At 47.3% G+C, this 27978-nt stretch overlaps 2 protein-coding genes across 4 annotated transcripts; one reads left to right on the forward strand and one right to left on the reverse strand.

Moving 5' to 3' along the window:
- Positions 1-1930: 1930 nt before the first annotated feature.
- On the reverse strand, positions 1931-24895 carry DNAJC7 (DnaJ heat shock protein family (Hsp40) member C7). Its single transcript, XM_075722675.1, has 14 exons — positions 24813-24895; positions 14805-14893; positions 14148-14272; positions 13940-14053; positions 13298-13372; positions 11649-11767; positions 11139-11292; positions 10167-10331; positions 9043-9134; positions 7770-7843; positions 7040-7186; positions 6664-6816; positions 6043-6105; positions 1931-5191 (listed from the first exon to the last, which is right to left on the reverse strand). The coding sequence occupies exons 1-14, from the start codon at positions 24893-24895 to the stop codon at positions 5154-5156; spliced, it is 1491 nt and encodes a 496-aa protein (XP_075578790.1). The 3' UTR covers positions 1931-5153.
- A 571-nt stretch (positions 24896-25466) lies between these two features.
- Positions 25467-27706, forward strand: NKIRAS2 (NFKB inhibitor interacting Ras like 2). 3 transcript variants are annotated; one of them, XM_075722737.1, is made up of 4 exons: positions 25467-25644; positions 25847-25924; positions 26022-26088; positions 26486-26620. In XM_075722737.1, exons 1-4 carry the CDS (start codon positions 25551-25553, stop codon positions 26580-26582), a joined length of 336 nt encoding a protein of 111 aa, XP_075578852.1. In that variant the 5' UTR covers positions 25467-25550; the 3' UTR covers positions 26583-26620. The 3 variants fall into 3 exon arrangements, with proteins under 3 accessions (XP_075578852.1, XP_009486366.2, XP_009486367.2); XM_009488091.2 differs by having other exon boundaries at positions 25847-26088; positions 26486-27706; XM_009488092.2 differs by lacking the exon at positions 26022-26088 and having other exon boundaries at positions 25847-25920; positions 26486-27706.
- Positions 27707-27978: the final 272 nt, after the last annotated feature.

Genomic DNA, 27978 nt, shown 5'->3' on the forward strand with positions numbered 1-27978 from the left:
GAAGCATGAGCTATTAAGTGAAAGCAGGGAGGAAGATGGGGTAATTGACGCGAGATCGGCTACGCCAGAACTGCAGCCAAGCTGCACACCCAGCCAGAGGCAGCATCCCAGCTCTCCCAGCAGCCTTCCCGAGCCGCCCCGATCGTGCCGAAGCTCTAGCTCGTAACACCGTGTCGCACACCACGCCTCATCGCGGCACCCTGCTCACAACATTTCGCACCGGAGCTTTCCTTCGGAGGTTGGATCTACGCTAGAGAGAAAACTTGCCTGGCGCTACTCAAAGAAGAAGGGATAATCCTGTCCCTGACTCTGCAGGAGTGGGGCGAGCCAGGGGATGTCGAGGAAGGCCAAAGCGTTACGCATCGTCTCTCAAAGCCAAGCGCAGGTCCTGCTGCCCGGGTAAGCGGGGGCAACAGGGACATCTCCGGAATACAGCACGGCTGCGTGTGAGGGGAGGGCCACAGAACTGCTGCGATCCCGCCCGCCACCCTGCAGCCTTCGTTACAGCACTACTGCAAGAGCCCGAGATGGACCTCGGCACTGCTCGGGGAAACTCGGGTAGGTGCGACACACAAGCCGTCCTTTCTCTCTAAGAAAGGGGAGGGTACAAGGCACAAATTTAAACGGGATGAAAACCATCCACTTGAAGATAAGTGAGTATCTTTAGTTATTACTGAAACTGAGGAAGTAATTTTGAAAGAATAGCAAACCACTGCGTGGTCCAAATGCTTTGGTCATTCAATTGGTTGAAGAGCGATTCGGCCGAGCGCAGCCCTCCAGCGCGCAGCCGGCTCGGAGACCGGCACCGGTTTCCGTACTGGAAACAAAACAACAGTACAGCAGCTTTCACTCGGTATCCCCGTCAGATACAGAAAGCTGAGGGACTTGCAATATCCCATGGATAATAATACTGGTGTCCCTAAACACTTTTTTTTTTTTTCTTTCTCCTTTTTTTCAATTTGCCTTAATGTATTTACAAAACAGTCAGCAGCCTTTAGCACTAAGGATCCAGCTTTACAGCAACACTTCCAAGTTCACAAACGAAACCATGTACTTTCCTATGTAGCATGTGTAGCCAAAACAACAAAGAGCCTGTCAAAGTGGGCAGCCAGAAGCGTCGTAATGATCTTTACAGCCGATTTCAAGTCCAGGTTCAGTGTTATCTGGAAAGGACTCTCAATACTCCCCCACAAAAGGTGGAGCCGACACAGCATCAGATTTGTAAAGTAAATCCACACAAGAAAAAACACACCAGGCTTTGTGGCCTAGAGGTCAGACCACTGTACATGCAAATACCTCCCACGCACAAACATTACTGATGCATGTTTTCATTTTTAAAGCATGAAATTGCTTCCATTTTAATTTGAAACTATCCCTACAGCAGCTCAGACACCACAAGTATCATGATTAGGCAAAAAAAAAAAACCATCAGAGGGAAAGCGTAATAGTCAAACAATTCCTTATCTCCTCGTAAACGCTATAAAGTCACGACAACAGAGCCTCACTTCACACGCTCGGTCTGCCGAGAGCCACGCTCACCGTCTTTGCTGTAGTTTACAATTTTCACGCAGGAAGCTGACGGCTGCTCCGTCAGTTTTCGAGCTGTTCAACAGCAACTACTGCCATCACGTCTGCTAAAAGATCCCTCCCTTACACACCACCCCGGTCTGGCTTTCAGCCACGTCAGCTCTGCTGTCTCTGGGTACTTCCAATCGGCAGGAGCTCTCACAGCACCGACAATTCCCCTTCGGAAACATGGCGCAGGAGCTGGCAGGCCGAGGGACCAACGTGCAGCACGCAGCAAAAGCTGCCCGGCATCCGTATTTCGGGCTGTTCACCAGGCGGATCCGGGCGCAAGGGGTTCTGCACGTGGAACGGCCTGGGGGCACGTGTAGGTACGTTTCAGGGTGAAGTATTAAGGCTCTCGCCGTTACGCCAAAAAATAAACCTTTCGATAATTACAAAGACTGAATTCCAGAAAGAGAACTCTTTTCATTGAACGGAAGGGCTTTACCCTTGGTTTCTTCCACCTGCCAAGTTCACGCGGTGGCCTACAGCCACACCAAAGGGACCAGTACGCTCCTAAATAGGGCTCGATGCACGTATACCCCACCGTGCTCGTGCTTCAAGGGTATCGCCTACAGCAACCGTCTCCTATCACCTTCATTAGCTCTTTATCATTCTTAGAAAAAGCACAGGCTCAATACCACTTCAAGATACTCATTCATTATCCCTGTGGCAAATTCCTATGCCTGGTAGCTCCTATCGAGCCGAAGGAAGCCAGGAAGGTCTGCAGAGCGGTAGCAGCTAGAAAAATGGCACTAAGGTTCCCTGTGGCTACGTACAAAATACAACCCATGAATAATGTTCTGGAACTACCAAGTGTGAAAGGCAACGTTTCAAGCAATGCACATCTAAGCAGATTTTTCTGAAAGAAACAGAGTCCCATGTCTCCAAGCCGTGCTAGGACACAATGGAGGCTACAATCCACCGCACCTCCATCTCCAGGCGCTGCTGCTGTCCTGAGGTAACTGGAGAGTCACCGAACGCCGCTCAAACCCCAGCGCTCCGTGCAAAAGGGAACGTGTGTTCACCTTCACTTCAAATCACATAATAGCGCTCCTTAGAAAAGTCTTGGCACTCACCATGTTAATATTAAACTAGATTAAAACATGCATTCATGTACAGTTTTATAAATATCTGCTGTATACGTTTTCTCTCAGAAGAAAAGCCATTCCACTTCTGTCGTCCAAGGAATGGTCTCATTCAAAGGTTGGAGAGAAGGAAGCCTGTTGTACTTAACTGGGAGGAGGGGGAAAGAATAATAAAAACCACTGACAAATGCAGGACACGTCTCTGCACGGTGATAAAAGACCGAGAAAAGTCCAAACTGTACAGTAATATCAATACACGCAGGACAAGACATTATGAATCCAGAATGCCACACTAAAACAAGTCCTGTAAACTCTAGTTTACAAGTGCCATGAGAACTGGAGAAGTATCAATATGCATAGACCAGTATTTCAGTTCCCCAGGTATTTACCATTTCAGAGTCTGAAAGATGCTAGGATCTTATTTTGCTTTCAGTGCAATCCGGGTTAAGTCCATCACGTTACACTGGTGCAAAGGAAGTTAGAGTAAGCGTTGTAGAGTCTATTTTTGGAAATATTACTCAACATTGGCTCATTTTTTAAAAGCTGACTTTTGAGCAAGTTATAAAATACTTTATTCTGCAGTACTAGAATTTAAGCCCTGAAATCTTCCCTCTGTGAAAGCAGATTGTCAAAAATTCTGACAAAACACACCCACAGGGCTGTAGCGCTCGGCGGCGGCAGCACCACGACACTATTGCAACTGTTGGAAATGAAGTTAACTTGCATTGCAGTCTAGCAACTCTGTCCCACTGAGCAGGACAAGTACAGCCCTCGAAAGGAAGGAAGACAAAGATGTTAGCATTCAAAGTCATCATTTCATGCAATGAATTCATTGCAATTTTTGTTCCTGCAGTAAGAAGTTGAATCAGATATTATATAAAAGTTAGTGTCAGGTTTCTCTAGGAAAGAGTCTTGCATGTATTTGTACGAACACCCGTTTTCTCAGCCAAGCAAAATTCAGCCCTCCAAACATCACTACACTACCACAGGTCAAGTTCAAAACACTCCGGGTACGGCAATGCTGCTGAGACTCTGCCCTTCTCGCTGGTGTTGCCGAGTGCCAACACACTTTCTCTCAAACCCCACTTGTGAGCCCGACGGCCCAAAGCTCTGTCAGACAACGCCCCACGCTGTGCTCCAGAACCGTTTTACGGACAGTAGTTAACTTGAACAAAGCACCTAGGCAAAGCAATTCTTCACCCTCTAGAAAAAAGGGAAGAATTCTGGAAGCAGAGTCCCCTCTCAGCTGAGATCTTGCCGTAACACTACATTTATGGTGCAAAATAAAACAGCATTCATGTTAACTGGCAGTACCACTGAGCCAAATCCATTTTCAATTCCAGACGGTGCAGCTGCACGCAGCTCCAGGCTTTAAGCTCATCCCTCCAGCACTTGTCCTGACATTGTGCAAGAGAAGCAAGTGACAGACTGTCAGTTCAGAGTTTGACTTTGCATTTTCTTGCTTCTTTGGACTAGTAAAATTACTTCTAGTTGAAAACTACTTGACTAGTTTAACATATTTGTACAGTTCCTGTAAACATTATGAGAGCACACCGCTGCACGCACACAGTAACCGTTTTCAATTATTAACCTGAATATTACTTTGCATTTCTTCAGAGCTAGAAAGAGCTCATCCACGTTATGGATCAGTAACACAAAATCAAACATCAAGCTCAACAAAATCAAGTTTTAGCACAAATATTAAATGTTCAAGTGGATTAATTAAAACAACTTACGGTGAAGAAATTCAGCCCAGAGCAAATTCAATATTCCCTTAAACAGGACAATTCTTGGAGTGGAAACACAAAGCCCTTAATTCTAGCTGCATCACAGGGAATTCTCACATAAGCTGCTCTTTTAAATCCAAAGAAGCATTTCTCTGATACAAAATTGTTAAGCTCACACGTTATCATTTAAGTTAATGCCCAAGTGTACCGTTCTGGCAGAACCATGGCAAAAGAAAAAAAAAAGAAAAAAGGAAAAAAAACCAGACAGACAGCTGGCAGGTAAAACGCGATTGTATGAAACTTGATTGAATCTTGGCAATATTTTCAGAAGATGAAGATAACTTAACAAGTTACTACAAGCCCTAGACATGCTGCCATACTGGACTTTGGAGCCAACCAAAACAAAATAAGAGATTACTTCACCCTCTTACAAGTTGAGATTCCAGGAGGACTTCAGGGAAATCCTCTCTGCTGAGGAGCAGGAACAGTCTGAAAGTACGGGCCAGCATGGAGGGACCAAAAGATTCAAAGCTTTATTTTTTTTTTTTTTTTAATAAAGTTAACAGTAAAACAAAATTCACAAGCCTTCCCCTCCCCGAGCTGGTTTCCTCTTCACACACAAAAGCACACAAAACAGTTCTCCAACTGAGAAAAATGAAACCGCTCTAAATACAACGAGACATGATGAAGGAAGGAGTCTAAGTATGTCCGTATTCAAGGTTAAAATAAGCAGATCAGGTATGTGTGTTTTTTTGTTTTTGTTTTTTGTTTTTTAGCCAAACTGGAAAAAGAAATTTCCAGGCCCAGAAGCTGAAAAAGAAAATGAAAGATATTAGCACTTTCAAAATTCAAAGACAACACGGTTAACTACTATTCTGCAGTAGCTTGATGCCAAGCCAGTACTTAATTCAAACAAAACCATTTGAACAGGTAGGAGAGACGAGATCTTTGCTATGCATTTCCAGCCGCTGATTTCCAACAAGAGTGGACTACTGATAATATGGGTAAAGGAGGCAGATTTACAGGAAGGTAAACAGTGCGTGAAGCGTGCAAGACTTCTCAAAAATTCACTTCACAAAAGACCTCAAGGAGCACACACTTCTCTAAGGGGTATATTGATACTAAGTGCTGAGAGCTCGCTCAGCGCTCTACAAAGCCATCCTACTCCAACGTGCGTGAAGAAAGCCTGACCAAATGCGAGGTTTTGAAGGAACACCGAGTAACAGCTTCTTCATCGTCACCAGTCACCTCAAAATGTTCGCAGGCAGAGGCCCTCAGGAGGATTTACAGTATTATAAAACCAGAGGAGAGCTGTGCGATACAGACGCACAGGACCTCTGAGCAAGAATCGCCTTTTGCTGCTTTAGCACCAGCAGCCATATCCAAGTTATGGTCAACTACTTCTAAGCAGCAAAGCACCGCTTAGATGGCAAAGCCTACACACACTTCTTGAAAAGGGAACTCCTGGGTTTTGCTGGTTTTGAGCACAAAAGAACCAGATGGGATGCTGTGCAGACAGAACTTTCCAAGAGCTTAGATACTTTTCGTTGGAAAAGTCAAATACTCTCCTCGGACAGCACATCCACTCTGGGAAACTCAGCTGTCCTGTCAAGTGATTTGCATACTTACGTTTCCAAAGCTGACAGAACACTTCCACCTACCTTCAAAGCTGAAGCCACCTGGCCCACCAAAGAAGGCCTTGAAGATATTATTTGCATCAAAGTCTACAGGGAAGAAAAGGAAGTTGTGAGCTGAAGTGAAACAGCCAGTTACAGTTTTCACAATTTAGAAATTGTCACTTAATTGAGGGCCCAAAAAGCATTTTACAAATGGACAAGAAGCTACGAACGGCTTGCTTTGTTTGAGCACTGCTATACAGCAGCAGAGTACGGGGCCACTGACAGTAGCAGAAAACAGGTAAAAGCAACAGTTGTCAGAGAGACCGTTCCAGTCACAGGGACAACCTGAGAATCCTGGATGAACAGCATTTAGGGGCCCACAATCTTTCTATTACTCGATTTTACACTTCCTATGAAAGACTTCTGCCTAATGGCAGCTACTACCTACCGGATTAATCAAGGATAACATAGAACCACATAACCTAGACTGTTCGTAACTTGAAACGTTCAGTGCAGAGCTGCCATTCAGATGCTTTCAGAGACCAAACCGACTCAGTTCTTAGGATTCTTACAGATGGGAGGTTTGCTTTAGAGAAGGCACGACTCTAAACGGTCTAATCTTTTTCAAGGCCGCCATGGTAGAATATCGTAAGGAACACTTACCTCCCATGTTCAATCCATCCTCTTCTAGATCCTGCCCGCTGTCATAGCGGGCCTTCTTCTTGGGATCTGACAGGATGGTAAAGGCTTCACCAACCTCCTTAAATTTCTTCTCCTCTTCCTTCTGTACTTCTGCACTTGCCCCACTGTGTCGGTCTAGGGATACAAAAACAAGCAGGAAAGAAGTTTTTAGTGTAAATGGAAAATGCTACACATTCCCAGCTGTCACAGATTCAGATTTGTAGGGGTCAAAACTGCTATTTGTCCAGAAATTGCCCCTATCGTATTTATTCCTGCCTCTGGCTGTGCATGGCACATGCATGGAGCAAGGGGATCAAAGCAACAATACATGCTCTAATAACGGACTGTTTGTTGGTACCTGGATGATGCATTAGTGCCCTCTTCCTGTAAGCCTTCTTGATCTCATCTTCAGAGGCATTTTTGTCAACCCCAAGGATTTTATAGTAGTCTTTCCGTTTGCTCTTTTTCAGTTCCACCTGTGCGTTCTTTAGAAGCTGCTTGTGTTCTAGAAAGAAGTATAATGCCAAAGGAAAGCGGCTTTAGTGTCAGGCACAGCCTCCTGTTTTTAAAGAGGCTGAAAATCATGTTAAGATGACCTGGCTCGAAGGATTCGAGCGCCACAAGAAACTGACCCACTTGGATTTACAGTCAGGCAGCTAATTAAAGCCTCACTGTCCACTTCAGGCTGTTTCCAAGTGTAGGTGAATGTCTCACTGCTATTAAACTAGTATTTGTTAGACACTGAACCCCAAGGACTAAGGTTACTCTGTCTGTTTCATTTTAGGCTACTAAAAAAAGCAAGATGACAGTTAAGAACAAGAATCATAACCAGATATTTTGAATCTAGTGCATTGCTTCAGCTACAAGCTAAATTCTCTTCTCAGCATTCAATGCTGGGAGAGAAACCAGATTCCGCGACAGGCATTTCAGGGTGCTTCTGAGGATTCTTCCAGTATTTTCCTGCTGGGGTAAAAAGTTGCAAATCAGAGCATATTGGGGGGCCGGGGGAGAAGCAAACAAAAGCAACAACAAAAAAATTGCCAGTTAAGGGAGACTTACGCACACAAAGAGAATGCCAGTATGCTCACCTTTTGTTTTTTCTGTCTGATAAACCTTTTCATAGTCTCTTACAGCATCTTCATATTGTTCTGTGTCCATGTAACTGTGGAAAAAAAAACCACTGGTAGAAGACGTACTGCACAGGAAATATCAAAAGGGGGTTCAGGTACAAGCTTTCTAGACGGGTATGAATTAAGGAAAAGATGTACACTGGACTGCAGAAAGAGCAATCATTAGAGGAACCCACAAAGGCTCACTGCTAGACTGACTGGAAGCCCAGACACCTGCTATTTGTGGGAAATCCTGGCACAGGAACCTGTACTTTGAGCTCCAAGTGGAGACTGCAATCTCATTCAGCAGCACAAGTTCTACCTTAACGATCTGATAATTACTTTATCCAGCCACAGGAACTAATACCAGCCAGCAAGATTTCAAGGAAGCTGGTGCAGAGTTGTACACTAGCAATGCTGGTTAGAAGTGACAATCTTGGCACCTCAAACAGAGGGATGTGTGCCTGTCTATTAGCATTTCAGCCTGACTCACATATTAACTACTTACTGTAATTTAGCAATTACTGAGATGGAGCTTGAGAAGAACACTGAAGGTTGTAAATTAAAATGAATGTATAACAGGAAGGCTGCAATAACGGTTTTGGCTCATCTATAAGCCAGGCAGCTTTGCCACAAACTGGGGAATAATCAGTACTGAGGAAAGTAGCAAATAAATCTATAGTCAGAGCAGAGCTTTGACTACTTCCCTGGTTGGTGCCAAGTTACAAAGGAGACATACAGACTCGAATGTCCTTTGTACAACTCGCTCAGCCTCACTGCACTACACTGCGGTATTATCTGTGGCTGAGATATGTACAGTCTCAACTGATTTCTCCTTTATGGGAAGCAGGGCAACCCATTTCAAAATCTAGTTTGTTGGAAGTGTGAACAGCTCTGCCAGGCTAAGATCTCTTACCCACAGCAGCCCTTCTGAAAAAGCTTGAGAGAACGCAAAAGCTTAAGAGAACTTCTTACGTTAGTCTATAAACATAGTAAGTCAAGCTTTAGAACAAGTCCTGCCTAAATACAACAATCAACAGGCATTCCCAGATCCATGCAGGTCGGACAGACTACACAGAGCTTCCCCCATCTCCTCATCAGCATAAGGAAGAGGAACAAATTCAGGGCCCCTTAAGACAGAAGCTTTTATTTAGTTCAGCTTCAGATTTGTTATTCCTGTCATTCGGTGCTGCAGGGAGGAGGTTCCTACCCACAAACCTGCTCAGCTTGTCCATTGTAAAGGTCTACTTACCATTGTGCTCTCCTCAAGTATGCTTTGATATATGTGTCATCCAGTTTTACTGCATTCGTGCAGTCATCTATTGCTTCTTCAAGTTTCCTAAGCTACAATGTCAGACAGAAGTTAAGTGAATCCCAATCTGCTAAGCAGCATTATGATTTCAGTCAATTGAAAGACTTAAAGAATTGTGGAAAATCTCACTGCTTTGTGTGCCTGCATCTAGGAAATCTTCTCCAATCCCCCCCAAAACACATAGCGGAAAAGTAGAAGCTTGGCTAGTGAAATGATAGAACTACATGGTGCTTCTCTGACAAATGCACTTGGAAACAAGGGTCTTCCCGAGAATGATCTGAAAATCAAGTTATTATGTGTCCAAAGTAATTCCCAGACAGGAAAATAAACTTAAAAAATATTTAAAATACTCTTTTAAAAAAAAAAAAAGCAAGCAGTGTTTGTTTTCAGACACAAACAGCCATGTAAAATATCCATTACTGCTGCATCCAGCTCACCCCATTTCCCAGGTTTTGAGAACAGCCTCTGTCTCTTGACCAAGTCGGGGTGCTGAAAAGCCTCGACAGTGGTACAACAGGCATCAACACACAGAGACAGCTGGGGAGAAAACACGCCTAGAGGAAATGCAGGGTGGAAACTGGAAGCACTATCACATGACTGTTTCTTGGGATAGTGCATGACTAAAATGCAACTGCAAACCTGGAAAAAGCATCCAGGGTTTTAAATTAGGTCATTTTTTTTTTTTAGATCAAAAACCAAAGCAAGACAGATGATCTACAAGAAGAATATGGAAAGATATCTCCTCGTTACCGGGAAGGAAACAAATAAGGATGCCTTTATGCTGATTAAGGTAAGGCTAAACTACATTCCTCCTCTCCCTCCCACTCTGTGCAGCCCAAGTATTTGAGTTTTGTTTCTTCAGGAATCAACTTCGTTGGCCATTTGGAACAGACCCAATCATTGTGCAAGTACAAAAACCTGAAACATTGCCTACAGCACTAGAAAGATCCAGCTGCCCCAGCAGGCAGTGAAGCCTATGCTTTCCAGAATAACTGATTTGCAATTTATAAGCTACATGGCGAGGAATATGATGAAAGACTACCTGCCAGGTGACCATTTCTTACCTTTGAATTAACTGTCCCCCGGTTGCAGTAGAGTTTGGCATTTGTTTTTATGTTATTTGGATCTATTCCTAGTGCCTCTGTGTATAGTTCATATGCTAGTTTGTAGTTTCCTTCTTTGAATGCTTTATTCCCATCTTCTTTCTTTGCTTTAAGTGCTTTGGCATTCTGAAAGAAAATATACCCTGGATAAGGACATTAGGTAAGTGGTTCAGGGGTACCAAGCACCTTATTTTCCTGGGTGAGGGTCCTCAAACATAAAACTGTTATAATTTGGTTTCAGACACCATTACGGGATACAAAAGTCACAGCCTTGCTACAGCAGCTGAAATGAGCCGTAAGCATTTTGCCTTTCCCCCAAGAGAAGTGCCAAGGAACAGCCAGTGCCAGTTACAGGCATTCTCCCCAGGAACAAAGGTTGCCCTAATGTTTAGGATAAGAACATGACAGTGAAGTAAATTTATGGATTTAAAAAAAAAAAAAAAAAGGAATGGGACCTCACTTTTTGAGAGCTTATACAAGTAAACAGATTTTTTAAAAAGTCAAAGAACTACAACAGAGTAGAAATGAGGGAAGGAGCAACATGAAAGGAACAGCGTTTAACTGCAAGTCAACCTGTAGGCACTAACATCGAATCTGAAAGTCAGAAGTTCTTTTAGAACTGATAGACCTAGTTTTATTGCTCCTATATCTGATCAAGGAACAAAGAAGAATGAAAGGGAGGCAGTCTTCAAAGTATCACAGTCTTCTGAGAAAGAGCTTCTAGCAACTCACAGTTTTACCTAAAGCAGCAGGTGGCTGTCTTTGGGAAGGGCTGTACACACTACTTGCTACTGGAGATCTGAGGAATGATAATGTTGAGGGAGGGAGAAGGGATTGATCCAGCAGAACCAAGTTAGGTGTTTGGGTAAAAAAAAAAAAAAAAAAAAAAATCCCGGTAATTTTGCAGTCCCATCCCCAGTATTCACAACTTACACGGCAGGCAAGACATGCTTTCTCGTGATCAGGAGCCATTCTGAGTGCTTGGACAAAGAATTGCACTGCCTTCTCAATACAGTCCTCATAATAAAGGCAGAGACCACGGACATACAGAGCATCTGCATTTGTTGAGTCCATTCGTAAGATGTCACTGTAATAGACATATTAAAAAAATGAAATGTTGCCCTATTCCAGTTTCCTTCTGATCTCCAAAAGTACTCTTCCTCCACAGAGATACTGAGTTATTTTACCAAGTCTGTGGTACAGATGTGCAAAAAGTATGGGAACGTGCTCAAGCAAGACTGCTGTTATTAACTGAGTCTAAATGCAGTTTCCCAGAAAGATTAACTTTAAAGGGGATAAATTCATGCACTCTTCCTCATCACAGTTTGCATTAAGGACTATTTCTTTTTTATATTCCCTCATTCATTTCAGGCTGTGAAAAACAAGCAGCAGCCAGGACGCGCCACCAGCTGTTACTCCAACTCCAGACCTTAAGACTCTCACCTTGCTACAGACTGTGCTTCTGGGTAGCGACCCAATAATGCTAAACATTCAGCCTTGAGGATTTTGAATCGGTGACAAGCAGGAGCAAACTCCAAAGCACGATCCATACAAAATACAACCTGGCGTGAGAAAAGCCACAAATGTGAGCAAAGCAAATAGCCAAAGCCCTAGGTTGAAAGGCTGCACCATTACCACACTTGAGATTTCATATTTGTCTTTGAACAGGAAGATAAGTGCGCAGACACCTGTTTTCCTCTGCTGCTGGAGACGTATTTCATTAGAAAATTTTCCTCACGTGCAGGTTTTTTGTTTTGTCTTTAAAGGGCTTTGTGTACAAAGGTCTGTGGCACCTGCTATGTTACTATGACACAGCACCGCATAGAAGATTCAAGGGACACCTGTAGAAGGTCCATCCCTTTAACTCTTCTGAAACTGTAGGTCCTAAAGAACAAGCCAAGGAAGACAATTCCGCCCCTGTTTCCTGCATTATAAAGACATGTGGGAAGGACAGAAATTCAATAGATTGAGACAGTTTGGGCTGGACAAAACACAAAAAAAGTACAGTGCAGGGACTGATCTTACACTGGTCTGACTGCAATGGGCAGGGTGATCTAATAGGTCCTTTCCATCCCTGCCTCTCTGGTGGGGACATCTGCACGAGAACAGGGTCATTGTTCCACCAAGGTTCATCTGCTTCCCCGGCCCGTGACATCACGATTGCCCGCTGTGGGAAGCACTGTGCTCCAGACTGAGAAGCCAATGGCTTCTGGGTGAGGAAGGAGCCAGAGCAGCTCTCCAGAAACAAAGATCACATTTCATGCAAGCCTCCCCAGTGAAGTGAGACCGGAGAAGTGACGGGACAGATGCAAAAGCCCAGAACATGCAATACAGGCAGGGCAACTCCTACACACGAAATCCAGATTGATCATACATCCCATTTGCTCCTCATAAGCAGGCGATACAAAGCCGGGATTTACCCTTCCAAAATCTTGAGCTTAGCCTAAGAGTGTGGCCAATCTCCTTTCTGGGCCAAACTTGGGCCTTACATGCATCCACTGAACAGAAACAGTTGCATGAGAAGTGTTTGGTGCCTTTCAGATTTCATGCTGTCATTTCTTGTTATATCAGGTCAGTACCAGCTGCATCCTGTTACAGCCCTTGGGAAGAAAGATTCAGAAACAGTAACGGAGAATGCCCCACGCAGATCTGCGTTCCTCCTTCAATGACCCTCACTATAATACTGGCAGACAGACTGCTTTTTTTTTTTTTTTTTTAATTAACAAGTATGGATATGCATTTTAGGGGCAAAGCGTGATCGAATGCTGCTGCTGACAAAATCTGTGTCAAACAGCTCATTCATTGTTCCACTCACCCCGCAAAGCACGCAGTAATAGAGGATATTCAGCCTGAGCCAGTCACCCTCTTCACTTTTCATTCTTTCAGTGCTAAGAGAGCATGAGCTCTGCCATTTTCACAACTATCACAGTTCACAATACAGCTCTGCTTCAATAGTGAAAGTATGTCGTACAGCACCTCCCATCAGGACCCAACTAATGTTAGGCAGGGAAATCAGACATCCTTCTGGCTGAGCTGGCCATGTAAAATATGTCCGTTCACAATGCTACAGGAAACAATCAAGTTAATCTTACCTTCCTGAAATCCCGTTTCTCAAAATCCACTTCAGCTATTTTTTCATACTCAAGCACAGTACTGGCATTCTTCAGCTGAAAGACAGGAGAACACAGCCAAGCGCTGCAGGACAGTCACTGCTCTGCAACACCATCAAGCAGCATTTAAGCAGCCAATCCCTAAAGTGTCAGAGCAAAAACTATCGCAGACTATAGAACAATAATGGATTACATGAATACTTTTGCCAGCATTAAAACCAGTTTGAAATCAAGTGACCTAACTGTCAGCCCAGGAAAATGTACCCCTGTGAATGAGATACAGAAGTGGCAGCAGCCTTTACATGCTGCACCACCCATTTCTGTGCTGCCTTAGCACCATTCACCATTTCTCCTCTGGAGTGCTGGCTGAAAGACCAGTTTAGCCTCCACACTTTTCTGCTAAGAAGAGACAATCACACACAAATGTAACTATGCAACCTGGCGGTCTACTGAAAACCAGATATAGAGACTTTGACAGCATCTAATTTTTTCCCATTACCTCACAGCATGCAAACAGTCACTACTAATGATGACTGTGATTCCACCTTGCAAATCTGAAGTGAAAGGCCGTTCCTTTTGACAGCCCCATCTACTGGGAGTATTTAAATTTTAAGAACCTCTTACCTCTTGCTGCGCCTGGGTATTCTTATGATCCAGTTCTAAAACTCGTTGAAAGCAGCGGCTGGCAGCCATGGCATTCCCTAGGGAAAGATGGCACTTCCCTTCCCGTAGATGGCCCTGAGAAGACAGTTAAAAGGGAGTTGCAAGGGCTGCAGTAGGTGGAGACAAGGGTATTGAGACATAAGTAAGTAGTATGAAGTTTTCCACGTACCCTTACAAAGCTATCATCCAACCTGACAGACTGCTGAGCATCTCCCAGTGCTTCTCGGAATCTCCCCAACATCATGAGTGTGGCAGCTCTGTTACCATAATAACTGGCATTATTAGGACAGGTATCTGGAGTAGATGTAAGAGCACTCACTGTTAGTGTAATGTAAGCAGTTATACAACTTGTAGAACATACCAAAAAGCTGTGGTTGGATTCAAAAAATCACATTCCCTCCCAATTTATAACATGTCACCTGAGCGGCTTAAGATGACACATGATGGTCAAGCAGGTGTTCTGATAGCAAGTCATAAAACTATTGCTCTCCACACTATACACAGGAATTAACTCAAATAGAACAAAAGTTTGTGGTGTTCAGTCTGGCAGCACTGCTGACCTTGCATTAGAAGGAAAGCTGGAGTGGTTTCATGTTAAGAATCTTGGCTATCTTGGCTGCAGGAGAAACAAAGAACTGCTGCAATCACCCACATTGGCACTGACTTGCGTTATCAATCTGGTGAAATTTCGCAAGGTAGTCAAAGCAGGCGAAAAGTTTTCATCCAGCGTGTGCTGTTCGAAACCCTGCTGGTGTATTTTAAATCAATAACCAGCTTTGACCTTTAGACATGGTATTCAGCAAATGTTACCATCAACTGTTCTCACCTATGGCTTTTGTGTAATAGTTGTACGCTTCGTTGTAGTCTTTCTTGGCATAGTATGCATTTCCTTGTTCCTTGAATGATTCCGCTTCTCTGAAAGGAAGCAGAACACCACATTTTAAGAGGAAGCGAGCAGAACAGATTCTGACCATGACTGAGCATTTGGTCCCCAAGCAATCTCAGCGTAACTCTTCAGTGTTCCAAAATGCTCGTAGCTGGTTGCTGTGAGATATCCTCTGTACACATTGTCCACGAGAAAACAGCACACCTCACATCTTGCTGGCTCTCAGATACTTCACCACTTTACTAGGGCCACGAACAGGGATATTCAGGGATACTACCTAGCCAAATATGACAGGAATGCAATAGCAGACTAAAGCCACCTTTGAGCACCTGCCCTTCAGTCTCAGGTGCACTGGCTTCTGGAATCCAGCAAAACTCAGCTGTAGATGGTTAATCAAGCCAGCCTGCTCCCGTGAGGTGCTACATAACCTCAGCAGTCACTGAAGTCAAGAAACAGAGTGCTGTCTATCTTTCAGAAGTAGTCCCACATACTTAAGAAACGGCCAAGAACAATTTCTACATTCAAAAGACAGCTAAATCAAGGAGAAATAAGGGTGCAAGCCTCAAGTAGAAGCTTGGCACTGCCTTGGCAACAGGTCCAGAAATAGTCCTCACACTCAAGAGCAGGCATTTGCAGAGACAGTTTAGGACATTTAAAAACACACAACATATGGTTTAAAGCAGCATCCCTTAAACTCTTGAAAGCAAAGTTTCCCCTGAAGGAAATTAAGCCCTCCTCTCTCTTCTCCCATCTACCTTCACCATTTTAGATAAGCAGTCCGAGAGGGAACTTGTACCATGGTACTGAAGTTTAATTCAGCTTCACTAAATTTACTTCAGTGACTTAATTCACTTGCTTCCCTTCCTAGACCGTTTAACACATAAAAACTATGAGGTCAACTCAAAAGAAGCATCACCCCACTCTAAGATACAGCAGTCAAGACTTGCATCATGCTCTTGGGACTTCACTGCTGTAGCCAGAGCGACAGACGCTGCTTGTCCACTCTCCAAAGCACTTGCACAACCAGAACTCTCGCCTCAGACAAAGACAAATTCTAACCATCAGAACAAAGACCAGCTCAGGCTCCATCCTTCATGTCCCACGGGGGACACGGCCAGCATATCTATGAGCCCCAGCTACCCTCTCCAACAGCCAGCAATCTTCTGTTAGAGCAGCCCAGCCACGGGCATCACCTGCACAGGGGAAATGCCCATATCACAGGCAGTACAGCTGAAGTTGATTATTACAGGTTGTCTTACTCCTCTTGGATGACTACCAGCTGATCTGAACATAGCCTTTGCTGAAGCAATGAAACAGAAGCCAAGGAAGCTAAAATAGCTGGGTGACCCCCAAGTCTGGCAGAGCAGAGTTGCATTTACGGGCTCAAACATGGCTGTGGTGAAATGTTGCACTTCAGCATTTTCTTGAAAGAAGGATCCAGAAGCAAAGGTGTCTCTTTGCACCACTTGCTGCAGGAAAGCTATTTACAGGGAAACCCAAGGTAAATAAAAGCAAGCCAAATCAAAGAACACAGGACTAGGGAGCAAAGAGTCACAGGACTTTTTACACACAAATACCTCCGTCCAACTCCAGAGCAAGCACGAGCTGTTCAATTGCTCTCGGAGCTTTATTTCTGTATCTGACAACGCTACTGTAGCGGTCAAAGGCCTGAGTCAGAGCCAGTCTTCAGTCTACCAGGTACTATAAACACAGAGAGAATCTTTACCTTTAAAAATTTAGTCTCATCTATTGCAGAAAGTATAATGCAAGTGATCCACTTCTATATTTCTGTACACCTTTACAAAATTCTCAAAAACTAGACGCAGCTTTGGGCATGTTTCAGGACTGGGTTTTGCCCAGAGGAAGCAAAGACTTTTGTCTTCACGAATCACATTCTTAATAAACGGAACAGGATAGAAGTTGACTGTCTTCACTGAAGGCTGTAGCTACACCACATTCAAAGAGTGGAAAAGGGGCTCTTATGATAGAAGATGTACTGTTAGAATGTACCATAGTGAGAAGCCTCTTTCAGTATGTAAAATAAAAATTGAAGGGAAGACTGCTGACTAGTCCTGCATTTTAGTAAGCTGCCAAATCCAAGACTGAGGGTGCAGAGCAGATTTGGTAAGAGTCGACCGCCCCTTCAGATTTTTATTTTGGAAGTACCTAGAGATCGGATCCTTATGCGAGAAATGCATTTATCTACTGGAAGCTGCCCTCACTACGAAGCTGCCAACGCAGGACAGACCGAATTCAAGCCACGGTGTCCTTGCCGAGGGGGGAGCGCTGCCGGAGCCCCCCGGCGCTCCCGGGGCACAGCTCGGCAAAGGCAGTGCAGGAGCCGAAATGAGGAGGAGGGACCCCACCAGTGAAGGAGAGCAATGTTCAACAAGCCTACTAGAGAAAGAACAAAGGGAATTGTGTTGAAACAAGTTCACATGTTTTTAACCTCATTCAGGCTTGCCATTGGCCATTCCCACACAACCGCCTCATGCAAAGGGTTGTTTTCACTGAACCATCACAGTTTTGCCAGCTGGCAAAACAATAGACACAGGGAGCTGCCACACCGAGGGCCCGCGGGCCACAGCTGAAGCGTGCTCTTCACTTTCATTTTTAACTTTTGCTGTCAGCCACGCTCCAGCAATGGACCAGATGCACCCCTGCTGCAACTCTGCTGAACTCAAGCAACAGAGAGAACACACAACCACACTGCTGTATTTATTTGACATAAAATGAGCAAGTAACAAGGTGGCAAAGAAATGGTTTAGCACGTGCACCCCACTGCCTTGGAAGGGTCTTGTCACGGCTCCGGGGTTCAGTTCATCCCTGCTGCTCCCGTTCCCGTTCCAGCAAATGATGAACTTGCCCGCCTAAGATGGGAAACTGCCGTACCTCCCCCACCCCAGCCTTCCCACCACCTCGCCCAAGGAAGGTGCTTGTTCCACAGCCTCGCTCTTCCTCAGAAGCCAGCACGCTGCCAGATCCTCAACACCGCTCCATGCTCCTCCCTCCCTAGGGCCACAGCATCTAGAAACAATTATGTGCCTGTTGGATGGATCTGTATCGCAAGCGGCAGGACTCATACTCTGCATGACTAAAACCGTGTCCAAACAGAACCACCTTTTTTGAATATTACAGATCAAACATTTAAAATACAGTGGAAAAAAATAATCAGCAATTCTGCACTTCTGGAACCTTGGCAGTAAGTAGTTTAACCCAAACTTTATTCTCTTGTTTCTGTAATCGTAAATAGAAAAGAAAATCACAAATGCTTTTAAGTACCTTCTCTCAGAAGCTCTCCATTGTATAGTCTAAAGAAAAGGGTGAACAGTATTAATGGCAGAACTCATCTCTCTGAGCCACCACTGTAACCTCCCTACCATACCAGTCCCTGATTCACAAGTCTTTTGGCAATTTTACCTGTCATGTTATGAGAAAGCATTGCCTGATAGATACAGCTAAAGGGCTGGGTGCCAAAACACCCTGCCTGCCAACAAACTGCTGGGAAGAGCTGGGAAAACGGGAGAAAGAAAACAGATACATGGCAAAACCAACTTTCACAAAGTATCGGTATTCTGAGATGCTAGAGAAAACACGTGAACACGAGAATTACTGTGATCTACTCTTTCTTATTGGTCCACTTTCCTTTTAAGCATTGACTTTAACACAGATTGATATATCAACACGTCACAGCGCCTCAGAGAACACTAGCAGAAAGGAATTACGCAGGTATTTCTATTGCTCACACGGCTTAAAGCTTAATGGTGAAAAAAGATTGTGAAAGAAAAAGCAAATTGCCTCCAAAGCACAAAGGCAAAGACAGTTGCTGGAAACGCAAGGCTTGTGGTCTGAGATCCTAGACACAGAACAGAAGCATCTCTCCCCAGTTGTGCTCCACTGACATAGGAAGCACACAGAGAAAACAGTTCTTGTTTACCACGGTCTCTGGCTATAACAAGAAAAAAATGCAGATCTCCTGATATCACTGGTAATTGTTTCAATCCAAACAGATGCTGCAGCCTGAATGAGATCATTCTGCATCTCTCACTGATGTAGGCTGCATTCCCCACTTGCTACTTTTGAAACTGAAGAAGAATCGTGCTTTGCTAAAAATACGATCTAGGCTGAATGGATTGCTTTGTGAGGGGAGGTTAGAGTCTTCTCAGGGCCTCTCCACGCTGGACGCAGAAGACAGGGAAGAGTCGCACCAAGGACCTCGGGGAAAAAGCTTGTCTTTCATTGCTTGCATGCACCACCGGCTCACAAGGAGGGGACTGTTTGGAGTAACTCTCTCCCTGCGAGCTAGTCAATTTTTTATCTTTTCTCTTTTGTAACATTTGTCAGGACCCCTAATTCTTCAAGTACTCCGGCCTCCGCCACCCTAGAGGACCTGCCACCAAGACAAGCCGCGTGTTCTGATGCTCCCCTCGCACACCCAGAGGCTCCAAGGACGCAGCACGCAGCGCTTGCTGCCTGCTTGGTGGGAGAAGGAACCATCACAAGGCTCCCTCTATTCCCCGTGCCCTGCTGAAAGCTCAGCCCCTGCTCGTTCCCAGAAGAGCTATGAGAAGCAGCCATCCCGCACACCAGCGACACAATCCCACGTTTGCCTAACAACTTCTGCCTCCTCAGAGCTTCCACACGCTGCCCCCGCTCGAGCGCCGATCATGGTTTCCACCCCTCCTACTCCTACAGCTCCTAACGTCACATATGCAGACCTACCTTGCAATGCACCTCATTTTCAAAGTTGTCAGAAACTTCTGGGATCTGTACAGAGAGCAGCTCCTAGATCTAGGGGTGCTGGCACAGACCCTGTGCACACAGGTACATGCACTCAAAGCAATACTACCCAGCTACAGAAATTCAGCATTTAAGCAGGTGGCAGACTTGCTCTCTCGACCCTCACTCCTACTTCATTTCCTGCCTCCATTATGAAACAGTAACAACAAAAAAATTCTAGGATTTAAGGAAGGCTCCAAAATCCTGTCCTGGCTAAGCAATCTTTTTTGGGATGCTGACAAAAGGAACGCACCTGCCTTTACTAAGCAATTCGTGCAGAGGCTTTTTCTTTAATAGGATACGATGCCTTTATCTGGTATTTTTTTTGGTTGAAATCCAGTCCAGATTCTCAGCTGTCAGATGTTACTCAGCTGCTTGGGTAAAATAAGTTTGGTGATCTCAATACAGTTTACAGCGGGCAGATGTCTGAAGCTTAAAATTAGCTGTCATATTTGCCACTGGACATACTATACTCTCCCCTCCCTTCTTTCAGGACTCGGAAGAGAAGCCAAAGACTACATAGGTCACAGAGATATGCAGGGTGTACTTCCCTGTACACTTTAGAGACCCTTCCTCCAGGTTAGGTTTTACACTGAGTGAGGATTTAGAGCGAAGGGAATCTATCTATCTATCTAAAAATCTCCCATCAGTAGTGTTTTTCTGTCTCTGGTGCAGAAAAGAACACAAAACCATGTATAACATATACTGTGATCACCCTCTGCAGCTAGGCAGCATCATGCTGTCCCTATTGCAGCAGAGCCCAAGCTGAACACAGAGCAGAAGAGCACACCACGCAACGCATTTCTCTGCACATCAGCACCCCCCACTGAACAAGGAGCGGGTTTACTACTAGCTGCAACAGAGAAATGGAAATGACATTTACTCACAGCACGCCCCAAAGCGGGGAACTGTAAGTCTGTACATGCAAGTATCTGCACTTGTCTTCTAAAGACTCTGCAACAGAAACATAAAAGCAAAGGTCTGCCACGAGGCTCTCACGAGAGCAGAGAACAGCAACGTAACTGATGTTTAATACAGAAGGCGCACAAAACCCCCACGCTATCCTCTACGCCCCCCCCCAGAACATTCCCAACACCCGAGGACAAACTCAAACACGGAAGACCAGAAGCCGCACAAACCAAAATATGCCACAAGAAATCAAAGAAATGAACCAAACCCCTCCCTGCAGCTATAAGGGAAAACGGCCAGACGAGCCCCAAACTTTAATTGCACAGTCACGTAACACACCTCGCTCGCAGAGCTCGGTATTAACCCAATTCATAGTAATGGCGCGATCATTTCTGGCAGGGTCACATCATGGCTGTCACGAGAACCCACAGAAGGGTCTAGAACCAGCTAGAGACTGCTTTTTCCACAGAGGCCTAAACGAAGAAAGCCAGCCAGCTGTAAGAATTACATGGTAAAACAACTGCATCTACAACATGATTCACCCTAGAAAAGCGTGTCTCATGTTGAAGAAGGCTGGAATTGTAGGTACGTCAGAACCTACCTCTTCATACTGCATAGAACGACTACCTAATTCAGAGTATTCAAATACTCTGCAAATGTATGGGAGAGCAAACAACTATGCGAGCAGCTTCAGCTGCTCCTTGTATTATCATAAGATCATCAAGTAATTACACACTAGTAAAATAGGCTGGATTTACAGCCTGGGAAACTCAAGTGCCCATTTGCAAGCAGAACAGGAATAGCGGAACGTTCTTCAGCTTATCCCCACATAAATGGGGTAACGACATTTGTCCATGAGGAGCCTGACCAAGATGCAACTCGTTTCATACAAAATAGCAGTGGAAAGATTCTTGCTACTCACCAACACCTGACAGCTTCCAGGCAACATCTGTCAAACTAATTACTGACCCAAAGTCAGGCAAGGTCAGAAACCTTCTTGACTTCTGCACAATTTATTTTGTGTGGCAAATTCCATGTTCATTGCTTTACTAAGGTTAACTATGATTTCCTACTGAGGCATCAACACATCTGAAGTCTGCAGCAAAAGCACTGTAAAAGCAACGGTCTGTGCAGATCATTTCATAACGATACTTTCTGAACAATTTAAGATACTTCTTTTTAAGAGGCTGCCACATCCTCCAGTGCTGAAGAACAAGCAGAAAGGTCCAGCCTTAAGCATGCACATCAGACAGAATCTAGAGCTGCCAGGAAGATGACAAGGAAATTCTCCCTGGCAAAACTCCAGTGACCCCAAGCTCGCAGACCAGCTGGGCCCAGGGAAACACTGTTCCATGAAACCTTTAAAATTAATTTTTTTAAAAAAAAGTTACTTTTTGGGGGTGGACCAGTCTCTGACCACACCACAACTCAACCCCTGCTCATCAGCTGCTCCCCAACAGAGGAGCTGGCACAAACACCACCACTACCCAGCAGATAAAATTAAAGCAATTACATCAACCCTTTTCCATAAGGACCCCCACAATTTATGCAGCAGCAGACAATAATTATCCTGTGACCACACTATTCCTGTGCCTTAAACAACCTGTGAGTGAGCCATCTGGCACGTTTACAGCTGTTCCGGTGCACTAGTTACAATCATTCCGAAATACAGATCTCCACTTTTGCTAATTTCCTAATTTTTATTAAGCCACAGAGAACAGAATCACGCATTTAGACAAAGGTGAGTCCCCAAGCAAAGTATCTGTATTTGTCATATTGTAATTCCTAAAAAGAAGTACAGAACATGGAAACCTTTGATGCTGACTTAGCTGATTCAGAAAAGGTTTTCACTTACTTTTGCTGTTTTTTATAGAAGCTAGCACAGACACATCACAAAGGCTGTACTAAAACCAGATTCAAGTGTATGTCTGTGCATGCCCATTAATGCAGAGTGCCTGCACAGCCCTGACACAGCTCAAGATGTTTTACAAACATTAGGGAGAGTATTTGGAGGCTTAATTAGGTGTCTAATACTGTGACTATCACCTTAATTTACATGAGATCAGCTGAGCCACAGAAATTAAGCAACTTATGTAAGCCAGGAAGGGCCAAAGTAGAGAAGAGTTTAATGCACAAGACCCAAAGAAAATCTGCCCCAGCTGGCAGAAAGGCCTGCACTTTCTGAGCAACCAAAAAGAATAACTGGAAGTAGAATAATCATCTCCAACCCACACATTTCTCTTTTAGCAAGAAGAAGTCCTATCCCAACAACAACAAAAAAGGAAACAGTGTGAAAGCACCTACAAAAGCACTTCACGGTAATAACCGTGAACCATGGCACCGGCCTTACAACACCAAGAAAACCCCAGATGCGTTGAGACCGCCTCTGTTCTTCACAGCTGAGCCTTCCCCTCAGAGCAGGGCCAGGACCAAACACTGCCCACGAATTCTTCTATTTCTGCACCTGCTCAGCCTTCCCCCAAAAGATCCTATTCATGACTGGCTTCCTGCGCCCATCATTTCTGTAATGAAACTTGGGAAGGAGGAAGGAAGGGTAACATTAGAGGTCACTATCAGAAGATGACTGTGCCTTCAGCACAGTATGTACATTTGGGTATTTTTAACAGTTCAAACACCACATTTTAATTAGCCTGGGGGAAGGAATGACTTGCCTGTAACCAGGGCTTTCCCAACTTTACAGGCCATGCAATTTGTCAGTATTCTATGCACAACATCCAGGTGCCTCTTCAGCAACATCTAATTTAACTCATTAGAATGACATCACCAGGAAGCCGGCTCCTTCCCAGCGCAGCTCCTTAAGCCTCCAATTTCTGACAGTAAACAAGCAGCACAAAACACCTCAGGCCACCAATATTATTTTGAAAATACTATTCCTCAGAGGAAGGAACAGTATTTTCAGGTTTTTTCCTCCTTTTAATTCCATCCACTGAACAATTTTCTAGAGCAATTGCCTCACCTTCTACAGAAATAGTTCTCTCCTCCCCAGTTCCCCAGGAGATAACCAACTGCCAGCGTTAGATGCTGCAGAACCAACGGAGTTTCCTAGACATCGGACCTTCCCATCTCACTGCCTGCAGAGACTGCAACGCTCAGCTGCTGCTGGGAACCAGCTCACTTGCTCTTGAGAAGAAAATGCGCAAAAAAGGTTGGGATTCCCACCACCCCCAGCCTTAGGCGACACTGCCTGCTCCCCTGGGCAAGGTGCACCAGACCGCTTTTAGAAATAAACTAGTTACTGAAATTTGAAGAAGCTCTTTAATTAGGATAACATTTTCAGAGCAGGACTCTGCCCAAACATACTCCTGCAACTCACATTTTTCCCATTATCCACAGCAAGGCAGGACAGAGCAAAAACTGCTGCATGTAGGTTTCAAATGGTAGCAGGGACAAGGGAATCGGGTACGATGAAGAAGTGGAGAGCACTCAAACCTACGAGTGTGAAGCTTCCTTTTCCACACTACAGTTTAATCCTTTCCTCCTCATCCTCAGCGATGGGAGCAAGCTCTCTTCAGAAACCAGCCAGTGTGGCCTCGAGTTATTTCTATTTCTAGGACGCTCAAACTCTAGCAGACTGAAGACAGCCTGACTCCACTACAGGGTGTATGTTCTAATCCTGGGATACACGGAGGCCATGAGATCTCACACGGGACATGCAGCCAAGTCATCCCAAAATAAAGTGTCACCCGGCAGCAAGCACAGCCCTGCACCGCCTGCGGCATGTCACCGCCCCCGGCGGGACCGCGGCCCTCGCGGCGGAGCCCCGGGCGGGAGCAGCCAGCGCTTCCCTGCGGGACGAGCCCCGGGTGGGAGAAAGGCCTTCGCCCCCAGGCCCGCCCCGGGCAGGGACCTGCCGAAGCCTCCCGGCAGCGCGCCCTGCCCTGCCCGGCTCCCCCGAGGCCAGGCCGGGAGCTGCCGGCTCCCCGACGCGTACCCGAGCCCCGCTGCTTGCGGTCCGCTGCCGCTGCCCCCGCCGAGCTCCCGCAGCCCGCCGGCCCCGCGGAGGAGGCCGGAGGGGCCCTGCCCGCCCCCCGGCGCTGACCCGCCGGCCAAGCACCTGCGGCTCCCCCGCACCGGGGTCCCGGGACCTGCCCCGCCCGCCCCCGGCTCCCCCAGCCTTACCCGCCCGCCGGGCCCCGGCCCAGGGACCCCGGCCCGGCCCGGCCCTGCCTGCCGGGAGAGACACCAGCCGCCCCCTCCCCCGCCCGGCGGGGCGAGGCCGGCCCGCGGCAGCCGCTCTACCTCCGCGTCTCCTCCTCGCTCTCGGGATCGCCGGCTCCCTCGGGCGCCGCCATGATCACATCGCACTCAGCCGCCGCCGCCATCTTACCGCCGGGCCGGGCTGGGGACGGGCGGGGGCGGCGCCGGAAGGGGCGGGGCTTCAGCTGACAACGACGGCGGCGCGCGAGCCGGCAAGAGCGGCGCTCGGCCGGGGCGGGGCGGCCTCGGGGTCCGCCCGCCATGGGGAGGCTGGGGGCGGGCCCGGGCGGCCGGCCGGCGGGGGCACCGGGGCGGGGACACCGGGCACCGGGCACCGAGCGGGGCCCCTCACCCGCCGTCACCGCGGCCCGGGGGTCTCGGCAGGCCCCGGTCCTCCCGCCCGCAGGGGGCGCTGTGGGCCTGCCGCGCCCCTTCCGCCGCCGCGCAGGGGAGGCCCCGCCGGCCCCTCGGCTCGGCCCAGCCCGGCCCGGCCGCAGCGCTGCCCCGGGCGGCCCAGCGGGGGCGGTCCCGCAGGCTGCCCTCCGGTCCGCCCTCCGGTCACGCTTCGCCTCTGAGGCCCGGGCCGGCTGTAGGCATCAGCCGCGTCCCCCGCCCATGGGCCGGCAGCTGCGGGCTGGGCCTCCGGCGTCCCCTCAGGCCCTTGTCCCCGCCCGGCCTGGCCCGTGGGTGCAGGCACCGAGCAGCACCGGCGGCCCGCAGCCCTCCCCCGACAGCCGTGTTTCGCAGGCGGATTCCTGCAGCGGCCCTCGGTGAGGCAGCATGGGGAAGAGCTGCAAGGTGGTTGTGTGCGGCCAGGCCTCCGTTGGGAAAACGTCCATCCTGGAGCAGCTTCTGTACGGGAACCATGTGGTTGGTGAGTCCGTGGGGGACGGGGAGGGAGCCTGACAGGGGCCTGGGTCCCTTGGGCCAGGCTGTACCCGGAGACCCCCTAAACACGCCAGCGGTGGGGGTGGAGGAAAGCCTCGCCGTCCTGCCCCAGGACAGTTCTGCGGGTTGTGCCAGGGCCAAGACCCCGGCCACGGTCCCCATGTCTCCCCTGCCCACCTCTCTGGCAGGCTCTGAGATGATCGAGACCCAGGAGGACATTTACGTGGGCTCCATTGAGACAGACCGGGGGGTGCGCGAGCAGGTACGCTTCTACGACACGCGGGGCCTGCGCGACGGCCTGGAGCTTCCCAAGCACTGCTTCTCCTGCACGGACGGCTACGTGCTGGTCTATAGCACTGACAGCAAGGAGTCCTTCAAGCGGGTGGAGCTCCTCAAGAAGGAGATTGACAAGTCCAAAGACAAGAAGGAGGTAAGTACCCCAGGGGAAAGGGGCTGCAGAGTGGGATTTGCTCCCCTTGTTCAAGTTCTCACCCAGGGAGTCTCCTTTTCTCTGGCATGTCACGAGATGGTGACAGGGGTCCCTGTTCTGTAAGACTCTGAGTTGTAACTGGCTGCTGTCCTGGGATGCTTTCTGAGCATACAAGTGCTCAACAGGCCCTTCCTCTTTGGGGCTGGTTTGAGACACACATACCCGAACAGGAGGGGAAGCTGCCAGAAGGGAGCACTGGGCAATGTGCCTTGGCCTGGAGGGGGAATGAGCTGCAGGACTGGGGCTGGCACCAAGGGCCTTCAGGGCAGAGCCAGGCAGCACCGTTCAGCTTTGCATTTGGTACCTTCAGGGATTCTTCTCACCCTTTTTTGAACAGGTCACCATCGTGGTTTTGGGCAACAAGTGCGACCTGCAGGAGCAGCGCCGGGTGGATCATGACGCAGCCCAGCACTGGGCCAAGGGTGAGAAGGTGAAGCTGTGGGAGGTGTCTGTGGCTGACCGGCGTACGCTGATCGAGCCGTTCATCTACCTGGCCAGTAAGATGACACAGCCGCAAAGCAAGTCTGCTTTTCCCCTGAGTCGCAAGAACAAGGGCAGTGGATCCGTGGATGGCTGAACCTTGTTCTTCCTTCTCTTCCCTTGCCACCTCTTCTCCCTCACCTCCCTACTTCCCTTGCACATACCTCCTGCTGAGCCTCTTTGGTGTTGCGGAGCCTGCGGGAAGCACGGTGGCACGAGGAACAGGCATCCCAGGGCTGGGGATGGTCTTTGAGGATGAGAGAGGTGAGCCATCTCCCTGCACTGGGACAGGTTCTGCTCTTTTCACTGCCCAGCCCCTGCAGATGTTGGAGGTGCTACAGGAAAGCCAGGATTCACCAAGTTGTCCCGCTGCTCTCGGGGCGCCGGCTGGCAGACCCGAGGGCTGTAGGCTGCTAGAGGGGAGGCACAACATGGGACTGGCCAGCAGGTGGGGATCAGCTCCACGGCTGAGCGCAGCTGCACCAGAGGAAACAATTCCCTCCCTCTCGAGCTGCTCTGTTTTATATTTACTGATACCATGTGCGAAGAGCCCATTTGTTGGCTCTGCCTCCAGCCCAGCTGCTGCTAGAGCAGCTCTCCCTTGTCCTACCCCAGCCGGCTCTGTGGTGCTGCAGTGTTCCCCAGCAGATTGCCCCTTACCTGGCAGCGCCTGCTGCTCCTTTACGTGCAGAAATACTCAGTCATCCTGCCCCAGTGAAGGCACGGCGCAGAGGAGGGCAAGATGCTGTAATTGAGGGCAGGGTGTCCACATCCTCTACACTGCAGCCCTCCTCTTCCTGAGTGCCAACTCAGTCATGACCTTGGAGAAGCTGGGACTGTGCTTAGCCTGCACACCCTGATGCTTAGGGCTGTGACAGCTCTCGCTGCCCATCTGTCACGGTGCTGACTCTCCTCTCAGAACCACCACAAGACAAGGGAAAGGTGTCCCAGCGACACGTGTTCCCTTCAGCTAGTCTGGATCTAGGGGAAAAAAAAAGAATGACGAGAAAGCCCTGGCTTGTTTATACTTGTTCCTTTTATTTACTGAGTAACACAATAAAGCGATGAGATTCGATTATCAAAATATTTTCCTTTTTTTTTTTTCCCCAACAGTTATAGTACATCAAAAAAATATACAATGAACATTACAGGAGGGGTACTGGCCAAGTCCCTAGAGTCTGTTTATTCCATTTTTGTAGGGTGTTTTTTTTTTTTTGTTTGGGTGTGGGTTTTTTTTTTTGAATCAAACTGTTCACATCACTCCAAGGTTATTTACAGAGGGGCACACGTTATTGAGCGCTATGGACTATGCCCTACTACCTAGTACAGCATATGCTAAGTCAAAGGCAG

This window comes from Pelecanus crispus, chromosome 18 (genome assembly GCF_030463565.1).
Source record: "Pelecanus crispus isolate bPelCri1 chromosome 18, bPelCri1.pri, whole genome shotgun sequence".
NCBI lineage: Eukaryota > Metazoa > Chordata > Aves > Pelecaniformes > Pelecanidae > Pelecanus > Pelecanus crispus.

Coding starts and splice junctions, on each gene's coding strand:
- DNAJC7 (XM_075722675.1), bottom strand. CDS start 24,895: ATGGCGGCGGCGGCTGAGTGCGATGTGATCATGGCGGCGCCCGAGGGA. Junction 9,135..10,166: donor GGGGGACAGTTAATTCAAAG/GTAAGAAATGGT, acceptor CTGACATTGTAG/CTTAGGAAACTTGAAGAAGC. Junction 6,817..7,039: donor GGCACTAATGCATCATCCAG/GTACCAACAAAC, acceptor TTGTATCCCTAG/ACCGACACAGTGGGGCAAGT.
- NKIRAS2 (XM_009488091.2), top strand. CDS start 25,551: ATGGGGAAGAGCTGCAAGGTGGTTGTGTGCGGCCAGGCCTCCGTTGGG. Junction 25,645..25,846: donor GTACGGGAACCATGTGGTTG/GTGAGTCCGTGG, acceptor CCTCTCTGGCAG/GCTCTGAGATGATCGAGACC. Junction 26,089..26,485: donor AGTCCAAAGACAAGAAGGAG/GTAAGTACCCCA, acceptor TTTTTTGAACAG/GTCACCATCGTGGTTTTGGG.